The following is an 11,823-nucleotide window of genomic DNA, read 5'->3' as shown; positions in this document are numbered from 1 at the left end:
AAACTTTGATGGTAGCAAGTCGCTCTTGAACATGACACTTTTCCTCCGTACCACAATCGGGTTGGGTTGTTTCATTCACCGGTCACATCCATGGTCTCGCCATACCATCCATATTTGGGGTAATGCTACCGATCCATCGCATCAGTGTCGCCACATGTTCAAGAGAAGTCGTTCAGAGAAGTCAACTGTGTCCCATCCATTGCCATACATTATCCTTCATCCTTTCATGACCGCCACCCTGAATCATATGTCACAGATCGTTTTCACCTCCATCAAAATCATTAACTCCGTTCCGTGTCACTGATGTGGGATTCATCGCTTCTTGTCGACATCAGCTCATTATCCAAGAAGTTGATCTAGGAACACCCCCTTAAGTACTTTGAAGCTTGCATGCCTCAATGGCAAGTTTCTCACTTCTGGCGACAGGTATACATCAATGACCTTCGACCGAAAGATTTTGCGTGGTGTTCGACGCCAAGTCCTTTATTCACACCACGTGAATTGTACTGTAGTACCTTGAGGGTCATTATCATTATCGGTGATTCCTCTCGCGCTTGTTAACGGTTTACCTCATTGACCGGTAATCAAGCGATGTCTTTCCATGTTCGACTTCAGAACATTTCTCACATGGATCGACTTGTACTTAGAGTGAAGATCGAACGAGTTTGAAGACCCCGGATCTAGTTTCATCCATCCGGGCTGCGATATATATTCAGGAAAGATAAAGACATTGACATGTACATCATTGCAGTAGATGATCATCCTACTCAAAGGATGATAATTTCATCAAAATTATCAGTCTACCATCAGACGATTGTCTGTGCTATGTACAGAAAATGAATTTATAAAGCTGAGCACGGGAATGCCCGCTTCAGCTAGATCATGAAAGCAGTATGAAAAATAATGTATTGTATTGTATCTTATTACAGGTCTCCTCCCAGCATTGGATGAACTTTAGACCCTCCTGGATAAAGCATTTCACCCGATAAACGACCTCATACTTTAGGGGGCAACTGTTATAGAAATTTTTGTGCCTTACAGCATTGAGCATGAAATGTCCATAATCTAAGGGATCCAAAGTCCCTAAACATGTTTTTCCTACCCCTAGAGGAACAAGGCTAACAAACCACAGCAATTCACAGAAGTTCTCCACCAGAAACTGCTCAAAAACAAGTCAATTCAAGATCATTTCAGTGGCTACACTAGCTGTTTGCGCTGAATGTCAAAGCCAACACTAGCTACCTGCGCTGAATGTCAAAGGGAACACTGGCTACCTGCACTGAGCGAGAATGGACATGTGGCAAGTTCATTTCTCAAGGTGTCAAAATCCAGGAAGCTTCCAAAATGACACTTGCCTCAGGGAATTCGACTGGTGATGAGTAAGAGGTTCCAAATCTCCAAGTGGAAGCAAGAACCTCCAAGTGGAATCAAGAATTGACAGAGGGAGAGGACACTAGTCAGATCTCAAGCTGACTCATCCTCTCTCCAAACATCTATATATGGATCTCTCCTCCATGAGATCTAGAGGCTGGAATTTTGTTATTGCAAAGAATTGCTGTTGGTTTGAGATCAGAATCATTGGGTGCTTAATGCTTTGAAGGGAGGTGAAGATAGGAATTCTATTTTGCTGGGAAGGAGATGCTGGATTGGAGCCCTCTGGGTTGTATCTCTTCCTGAACCTTGTTATTCATCAATAAAGCTATCTTGGTTTCTCCTATATACTGGTGTATCTTTGATGTATGATTGCATTAGTATGTTTAGTTTGCTTCTAATCCTGAACTAGTTATGAATATGAATCTATGTCTTGTGTAGTGTTCTTCTCTTGTGATCTTGCAGAAACCTGTTGAAGCTGGGCGAGCGGGAAGGCAAGTAGCTGGGAACTCTCCAAGAGAAGAGAAACTGGATCGAGAGACAAACGGAAGACATCGGTTAGTCCACCCATCTCTCTTCATTCTAATTCATAAAGGAAGAATACTAGAATAGTTGTCTCTGTTTGGTGCTAAGGCACTGTCACACCTTAGGTGGATAGGATCGTCCTGCATAGGCATTTTTCCCCACAACAATGCATCACATCCAAACACCCTCAAATGTGGAAGAGAGGGTTTCTCCAGAGACCATTAGATTTTCTGCTCCACTTTTAGGAACCATAGAACTCTTGCACCCATTAATAAAAATGCTATCTTCAAGCTTGTACAGAGTTCCAATTAGAACTCCCTACATCAATACCACTGCTCCCTGAACCATTTTGTAGGTATCCTTCTCTAACACTGTTTTTACACCTGCATCATCCAACTTGCTTACAAAAATAAGATTTCTGGCTAATCCAGAAATATGCAGAACACCCGGAAGTGTTCTAAGTCTTCCACCTTGCAACATCAACTTTACTTTTCTGCATCCAATGATTCTAGCCTTTCTATCATCCCCTAAGAAGACATCACCACCATCGTATTTCTCATACTCACAGAAACACTCTCTATGGGGGGTGTAGTGAAAGGATGCACCTGAGTCAATTAACCATACCTCATGATCTACATGTGTACTTGAAGAAGCCAAGTACACATCCCCACCTTCATCTGAGGTGGTTTTTTCCTCTACAGAAGGAGCATCATTAGATCCCTTTACTTTATCAGGAGCTTTAGATTTACAATCCCTTTTGTAGTGCCCTTCCTTTCCGCATTTCCATCACACCACCTTTACAGATTTTCCCGGAGATTTAGATCTCCCTCTAGATTTAGATCTCCCACTCGATGACTTATTTTTGTTTCTGTTCTGGGACCGTCCTCATACAGATAAAGCATCACCATTCTGGCTCTCCATATTTTTCTGTCTCATCTCCTCCGTCAGCAAGGATGAGACTATTTCATCAAACTACAGGGCAGTTACATTACTACCTATTGCAATAACCAGACTATCCCACGAATATGGTAGAGAACACAATAAACTGATGCACTTATCTTCGTTTGAATGTTTAATATCAACAGATGCTAACTGACTTACCACAATATTAAATGCGTTCAGATGCTCTGTCACCAAGTCTCCATCTTTCATCCTCAGGTTATATAGCTTTTTCCGTAGGAAAAATTTATTCACTAGAGACTTAGATTGGTACAAAGTCCCTAACTTGTCCCACAAAGCCTTCGTCGTAGCTTCCCCTGATACATTCAGCAATACTGAATCTAAGGCACACAATTGTATTGTGCTCTTTGCCTTCTGATCCAACTTCTTCCATTCTTCATCAGACACTCCCATTGGTTTAGTACCCAGATCTACCGCGATCCACTGATCTTTATCCACCAATAGATCCTCCATCTTGAGTGTCCACAACTCGAAACTCTGACCATTAAATTTCTCGATCTGTATCTTTCCACTGCTCGCCATCTTCTTTCACCACCAGAATCGATCTTGCAGATCTCCCACTGAACAGGGTCTACCAGAGGCTCGAGCAGAACCTCACAACAACAAAGGTGTCCTCTTGAAGCCAAAACTACTCTGATACCAAATGTAGGTTTTAACCCCGTACAGAGATTACCTGCATACGAATTCTTAAACATAGAAAACAAACAATGCGAGAGCATAAAACATAAAACACATATACACAGATATTTCCTCTAGATCCCAAAACTGAGACTACTAGCTTGATCCTTCATTATGTTCCTTTTAATGTTATAATTCATATTTATACATGCCGAAGCATCCAATACCATGGACCGAAAACCATCGCATCCAAAAACATGTGAAAAAATCATGCACAAAAGCATAGGTGGGTCTGCCCAACCTAACATAGGGTCCAAAACCAAAATTTTCTGGGGCGCTACCCCGGACCCCATAAAGTGGGGTTACGGGTATGCCTCAAACCCCCTGTGACCCCCCCGCTACACAATCAGCGCAACGAAGGGGGGCTCCGCCCCCGCTCTAACCCCCTGGTTAACTACGTGGGCTAGTCGTGGAAAGAATATAACACAACCCAACAGACCTCCTGCTCACAATCGATTCTTCAAAGCTTTAGCGAAAGTTTAGTAGTTGGGCCTTCAGATTCCTCAACTTAGCAAGTAGGACAATTCTCTTCAAAGTTGTGCTTCAATCTATCCCCATTTATCAACTCTTTGAAATGGCCACCCCAAAAATGACATCCTCCAAAATGATTGACATCTTTAAAAAAAAATTTTGGGGTGGTGCACAACAAGCATGGAAATGGGCTTTTGTTTCTTGGCTGGGCTTGGTGAAAAAGAAAATGGAACGGGGTCTAGGCCTTAAAGATCCTTACACTATGAACCAAGCTATGGGAGAAAAATTATGGTGGAGGTGGATAGGCGGAGGGACGGACATTTGGAAACAAATATGGACAAGAAAATATAACACAACGGAGAGAACTAAAGACATTATCAGATATAGGGATCCTCCTAAAGGAACGATAGTTTGGAAATTGGTTTCCCAAAACAGGAACCTCATTCATCAACATGTTTTCTAGGAAATTCGTAACGGTAAAACAACAAAATTCTGGCACGACTCCTGACAAGAAAGAGAGTGATTGATTGAAAGGCAAGATCTAAGAAACATATTTATATATACCAGAGACAAGAACATCCATCTGGTAGAGAAATTCTGGAAGGAAGAATAAGGGGAGGGGGATTCGAAACAATGGAAGAAGAAAGAAGATTCGCATTAGGCTATAAAGATTGAGCAGTGGAACTAGCTAGATAAAGAACTGCGACCGAGAAAACTAATTGTCCTAAATGAACCATATATCTTGAGATGGGTTCATACCATAAAAGGTACCTTTACCATAAAGGAAGCATACAATCTCCAAATAGGGAAAGCCCGAGAAGGGAAGAGTATAATACGGGAAAAGATATGGAAGGGAGGATGGTCGACGAAGGTGACACATTTCTTGTGGTTTGTAAGCAAAGGAAATATCTTAACATGGGATCAGCTCCAGAATAGTGGATTTCATGGACCTTCATTTTGCTAGATTTGCTAACAACATAGCGAAGACCTGGAACATATGCAAAACACATGCCCGTTTGTTGAACAAAAATGGAGACAGATGCAAGGAGTTTTTGGAGGAATGGATGAGGACCACCATAGTATTCAGGAAACACTTATCCTCAGGAGAAGCCACATATTTTCTAGCCTCGTGATAAACAGAGCTTGGGGATTAGCCTTAGGACTAAACTTATGGGCAATATGGAAGGAGTGGAACCACTAAATTTTCAAGAACCAATCCTCAACTCAAGAACAATTCTGCGAAGGAATAATTCAGAACATCAAGGAAATGATCTTAGCGGAGCAATGGCATGAGGAGAATTTGCAGGTACCCCCAGAGGAAGCTCAAATTTGGCAAAAACTTAATCTATCATCGGAAATGATAGCCACTTCTTCGTGGAAAAATGTAGGGTAGGTATGACATCTTAGGATCATTTCATAGTGTCGAGGGAAGGATTTATTAAACTGAGTTCTGATGGGGCCTCAAAAGGTAACCCTAGATTGGTTGGTCTAGGCGGCCTCTTCTAAGATTCCTGGAAGAAAACTTGGCTAATATATGCAGATTCTTGTGGGTTCGCCAACAATAATGAAGAAGAATTTGTGATAGCCAAACAAGGCTTGAAAATAGCCATCTGCATGGGATACAAAAAATTACTGGTTGAGGGAGACTCTATCGTGTTCATGAATATGATAACAAAGTTGTAGCATGGATCCAAATGGGATAAGCTCAGCCACAGCTGTTGAACCACCAGATTAATCCAAGAAATCGGAGAGCTGATTCACAAGTTTGACTACATCATGGTCAATCATGTCAGGCGAGAAGGGAATAAAGGGGCAGATTTCTTAGTGAATTGGGGTTGTAATCACAAAAATGACTTGGTGGAAAAACTTTGGCCAATCTAGCCCTAGGATGACAGATATCGGAGCCTGGCTAAAATTATAGAGCAAGATCATAGGCAAAGCCTTAAATATGGCCATCTAAGTGGCCAAAACCCCAATCAGGGTGTGGGCTGGTAGTTGGGCATTTCAATTGAGGATTATTGGTCTGTACCTCTGAGTACGATACTACCTCCCCCCTACACGCTCAAGGCGATGGGTGCAGTGGCCCTTTGCATCATGGTATGCAGGGAATATGGGAAAGATGGTAGCCAAATTTATGATAGTTTTGGTCTTAATAGCAATGAAGGAGGGAATTTTGGTGTTGTATGCATCGTTCGTGGATGGATAGATTGGTGCAACGGACGTATTCTACGACGCCATCCACAACAACAAGAATATCAACTAGGTACGAAAGTTAATGGGTATGTACTCAAATATCTCTCCACTCTCGTAATGTTGACCTGTTCTAGTTTTCGTTTGAGGGAAAGGGGAGGAATTATGGGTGAGAATTGAAAATTTGAGCAGCGTTGGAAGAACTCGGGGCGTAGGCTCATGGCATATGCTTCACCTTATGTCTGTTTCTCTCACCTGTTTGGCATTCTATCCATTTCTCTTCTCTTTGAAGTCCTTCTCTCCCGCATGGGAATTCTGGTGCTACTCGCCAGAGGGCCTAGTTGTGCAGTTCTTAGGAGTCCTGTTGGTAAAGCTAGAGAGATAAGAACCAAGGGTAGAGTCTGCCACTCCAACTGCAATCTGGGTGACATCCCTTTCTTTCGATGCATGCGTAGCTGCAGGGAAATAGGTAGAAACCTCAGCACGAGAGAGGAGGTCCAGAATTATGGGAAAGAAGAATGGCAAGGGAGCGACACTAGCTATGGCAGGAAGATTGGCGATGGCAGAGTCATGGGGCTCAGGGATGGGTTGATGTCTAGGTTGGGTCCTCCTTTTGTGTCGTGGGCAAAGAGGAAAGGGTATGCTTGCCTTGGTCCATTGCGTGATGGAAATTGGTAGCGCTTACCAACTTGGAACCGGGTAGCGGAAGAAAACCTGATTGAGGCTGAGAGGAGGGGTTTGTGAAGAAGGGTAGCCACTAGGGGTGGTAGTGGGTTGGCCCCATCTACGGACTTAACCTACAACCACGGATGGCCAGGTATTGCAACTAATAGGGAGGGCATGAAGAAGGCGGATTGGCACGTTGTAATGTTACAACGTGTATGCAAGGCTACTGTTATATTATGTTAAATTGTTAATGGTCAATGGTTTGATGCAGTGAACACGGTTGGGACAAAAGAACCATGTCTCATCCTTCGAAAACCTGTGGTCGTGGAAGGAAGGCCTAAGCGACCAAGAGGGACATGGATTTGGGCACGTCTAAGACCCGAAGAGGTAGGAAAACTGTGGAAAGGTTAATCAATGAGGCGACATAGGCCTATCGTGAAGGCACAAATGAGGGAATTCGCAAACTGTTAGAGGAGTGGGAAGAAGAAGAGAAATAGGAGAGTGAGACAGACACAGAAATGGAGGATTGGAGAACCCTTGTCTCGGATCCTCGAAATGCAAGGGGTAGAATTATTCAATTCAAGCAGAACCTCTACCTATATTGGTTGATGAAAATCTTGCTGAGTAAGGGTATGGAGAAAATTTTAGTGGGCATGGCTGTCACTGTCCAAGGCATGCCGAATTACAAACACGAATTCCAGAAGGTGCAGTTTCAACTACACAAACAAGATGTTCGATTTGACAGAATTGAGAGCCACCTGCCTTGCATCTTGGACCAGATTGAGCTGTTGGGGACGAATTCCAAAGACCCAGCGCTTGTGGAATCAACTTCCGTGAACAACATGATTAACAAATCTCTGTTATCGATTTTGTTTACATATGCAGATAGTTTTTACATTTCCGTATGCAAATATATATGTATGTAGATCTCTAGGGTATGGACATGAATCTGAGACTTATATAGCTGGGATAGAAAGACTAAAAACCTTTTGCTACTCGATGACATACAATGTGCATAGGTAGCCAACAAACTCTGTTTCCCACTAGGCGAGTTGAGGCCACCTAGCCAATCTATGTGCTGTAAACTTGGTTTATGAATTAATGAAAATAAAGATCTACCAAACTTAACAAAAGAAAATGATATAATACATGTGAGGAAGTAATAGCTCAACTTGCTTTACTTGAAAGGATATTTTAAAAAGTTTTTTATTTAATAACACAATATTATTATTAAATCAATATTGACTACGTTGGTGGGTAGCCAATAGGCAAGCGTTGTAATTCTGAAGAGGTTGCGTCTTACATTAATATATATGCGTAATACTTATTCCTTCTTTTCTAAAGAAAATATGTTGGATGGCTTTAATAGGAATATGAAAGGGCTCGGTCCATTTTCAACCCACGGAAGGAATCTTCTAAATTTCCATGTTCATGTCATATCGTTGGTACTCTTTTCAAAACTATATTGCCTCCAATAGAGTGAACGCGGAACATGAGTAAAGAGCACTTCTAAATTTCCATGTTCATGTCATATCGTTGGTACTCTTTTCAAAACTATATTGCCTCCAATAGAGTGAACGCGGAACATGAGTAAAGAGCACTTGGGAATAAAGTGGGAGCACTAAGATATTTAATTTTTTTAAAGGTCGTGTGGGTTTTCTATGTTGGAAAAGAAACAAGTGAAAACACTATCACAATGTAAACGCAAGAAATCTTTCGTTAAAGGAAAGTAGGTTGAATAATAAGAATGGTATTGTAGCTGTCGTCTCTCATTATTAAAAATAAAAATAATGGTTATGAGATATTTATTTTCCAACTTTATTACAAGCAATGACCCCCAGAAAAAGAGTTGCTTTGGTTTATTAGTTATTTATTATTATAAATTATTAAAAAAATAAAAAGTATTAGGAAAAGTTATATATATATATATATATATATATAAATAAATATATAAATATATATATAATTATGAAGAATTTTTTTATTATTATAGATATTTTAAATTTTTAGATAAGTTTTGTTACAATATTATGGGTAATATTTTAATAAAATCACAAGTAGTTTTCACACTCGTTCATATGAATTTTTTTTAATTAATGGATTTAATTAAAAGAGATACAAATATATAACATATTTTGAAAATAAACCTTAACATTTGATTTATGTATACTATTCAGAATATTCTATGATATTATATGGAGGTTTTTCTATCATCCATCTAATTATTATTGATTACTAAATTAAAATTCTAGAAACCTTATTCCAAAATAAACATACCTATTGGCATATTTAATAATAATAATAATAATAATTGAAAATAAAATTATAATTTAGTCAAGTTTTATGATTTTTTTAAATTTGGCAATATGAGATATGTTAGGAGAAAAATGTTTTAATACCTATCCAACTTTTTAATTTATATATTTTCCCTAATTTTAAGTATATTAATAGGTTTCATACCTATTTAACCATTATATAGAAACTCTACAATTTCAACAATTAATATTTACAATTCTAATAAAAAATTTAAACTTTTACCAAATTTGAAACACACACATATAACAAAATTTTAAATAAAATTAACCAAAACAATATAACAACAAAAATTCCTAAAACATTTAATAAATCCTTTAACAAAAATTCATGGAATGTCAATTAAAATTGTAATGTGTTTGTCTTTTGTCTTATAGTAATTACAATATATCTTTAAATGTCCTTTTTTAAAGAAGGATCATGTTGTAACTTGATTGGTTTGGAGCACAATTTGTTAGCACATTTATTAGGGTTCCAAATTCAAAAAATATGTTTACTTCTTCGTAATGAGGCTAAAGTAATAAGCTCCTTATCAATTGACTTAAAGAGTTTTTTACATGTGGGAAAACTGTGAATGAGGCTGACTCATCACCTTTATTCAAGAAAAACTATGCCATGTGGAACAGCACGTTGGTGGTGCATAAAGGGCAGGTTTTCACTGTTGACATATGTGAAAAACTGCCAATTAGCCTGACTCATCACCCTTATTCAAGATAAACCATGCCACTGTTGCCATATGTGAAAAACTGCCAATTAGCCTGACTCATCACCCTTATTCAAGATAAACCATGCCACGTGTTACCGAAGCAAAAATAGTTTTAGAGCATAATCCAAACCCCATTGACTGATAATATTATAACCAATTCTATTTACAAATTTAAAATCTCCATAATAATGAATTTAACAAAAACCAAAATTTAATTAATTTTTATAAAAAAGCTACAGTATTTTTATATTACTTAGAAATACATCACATTCATTTCGGTTCCAAATTCAAAAAATATGTTTACTTTATTGTAATGAGGTTCAAGAAATAGGCTCATATTACAACCAAAAATCTATTTAGAAATTTAAAATCTGTATAATAATAAATTAATTAACTAATGTATGCGAAGGCTGACATGCTTTCAAACGGCACATGCCTGCGTTGCCCGCACTGACCTAGTCTCTTCGGTGTGCTCTGATTATAACATTCAGCTCACAGTAAAAATTCATGATCACAGGTATAGAATACCGTCTTCGAACAATTGGGTTAATTCAGCCATTCCCTCCATAAGGACATTTTTATTGCTTAACCGCACACTCTAAGTCCACGATCACGCCGGATTCCGGCGCTGGTCTCGATTGATGAATCACACGGGCATCCGATTTGCTGGGCTGTGTCTGGTTTGCCGCTTTTTTACAGCAAGGATCCAAAAGATAATGCCTACAAGTAGGGCATGAAGAGTGAGATCGAAGCCATTTGTCTACACATTTCATATGGAAACCATGGTTGCACCACGGCAAGACCCTCACAACTTCACCCTCCTCGAATTCCACCAAGCAGATAGCGCACTCTGTTGCAAGCTGTGGCATCGATTTTCCATAGATCACGGAAGGGAGTGCTTCTATAGATTTCTCCTTCATGCCGGTATTAGCGAGTCTGGTGGCCGTATAGTCGTTCTGTGACCTCCAAATGTGGTGCCACGGAACGATCCAAACCAGCCCTGCAAGACATATGACTGTGCAGAGCGACACAAGAAGAATAAGTATCGCATCTTCACTCATATGAGGACTAATAAACTTCTCCGGACTCTCGTACGGCAAACCCATTGGAGGAAACGTATGGGTATTGGCCTCTAAAACCATTTTTTCGCGCAAATCTTAAAAATCCCAAATCCCAAATCCGGCACAGTATGTTGCAGAATGTAACATAGATTTGTGAGATGAAGTTCACCCCAATTTAAAACCAATCCGAGGCATACAATACAGTGGTCGGAACATAGTCTGTGGTTTCCTGTTTTGGGGTCAACAAAGCTAGTTGAGTGGGAATCTGGGCTGCGGGATTGAAAAGACATAAATCAAATTCCAATAAACAAACAATTTATGGAGTAGAGAACATGCAGACAGCTCATCTATGCCACTCAGATACACCGGCCGAGCTTATTCACATCATTTTCCAATCCTTGTCACTGGAGAATTCGTGTAATGTAGTCCAGAGTCCGGACCCCTTCGGATAGCAGAATCTTGTACAGTTCCGTAGGTTTTTCCTGTTTGGCTCCGCGTGGAAAACTGGTAAAGAGGAAAACACGGTCGTCGAACCTTCTTATGTTTTCTTCTGTTCACACGGGTGGTGGGACTCTGTGCATATGATTCAAAATATCACAATTCTAGAGGGTTGAAGTGGCGATGAGACTTGTTTTTATATTATTTATATCTTCTTCACTGCACTTCCAGAGATGTGAACACATTGTTTTTATATTATTTAGGTTTATATTACTTGTCTCTTCCTCATTACACCTCCAGAGATTTGAACACATCTCCGAAAAGTCTGAGAGTAGTCTAATTGATATTTCTGCTCACGGTTCCTGTAGTAAATGTTACGTGTTCCTACCGAATGCAAATGCAACTGGATTTAAAATTCTTACGTGGACAAACTTTTCGGAGCTT

General features: G+C 39.6%; 1 protein-coding gene across 1 annotated transcript; it reads right to left on the bottom strand.

Moving 5' to 3' along the window:
- Positions 1 to 10,166: 10,166 nt before the first annotated feature.
- On the bottom strand, positions 10,167 to 11,205 carry LOC149235216 (RING-H2 finger protein ATL8-like). The gene has a single exon (XM_089461310.1). It carries the CDS (start codon positions 11,020 to 11,022, stop codon positions 10,459 to 10,461), a length of 564 nt encoding a protein of 187 aa, XP_089317436.1. The 5' UTR covers positions 11,023 to 11,205; the 3' UTR covers positions 10,167 to 10,458.
- Between the last annotated feature and the right edge of the window lie 618 nt (positions 11,206 to 11,823).

Source organism: Pinus tabuliformis, chromosome 8 (genome assembly GCF_031772625.1).
Source record: "Pinus tabuliformis cultivar Carrire ecotype Pingquan chromosome 8, CPIR1, whole genome shotgun sequence".
Taxonomy (NCBI): domain Eukaryota; kingdom Viridiplantae; phylum Streptophyta; class Pinopsida; order Pinales; family Pinaceae; genus Pinus; species Pinus tabuliformis.
This window is presented reverse-complemented; position numbering and strand designations above follow the sequence as displayed.

What these genes read in the sequence shown, in the direction of transcription:
- LOC149235216 (XM_089461310.1), bottom strand. Translation starts at nt 11,022, where the DNA reads ATGGTTTTAGAGGCCAATACCCATACGTTTCCTCCAATGGGTTTGCCG.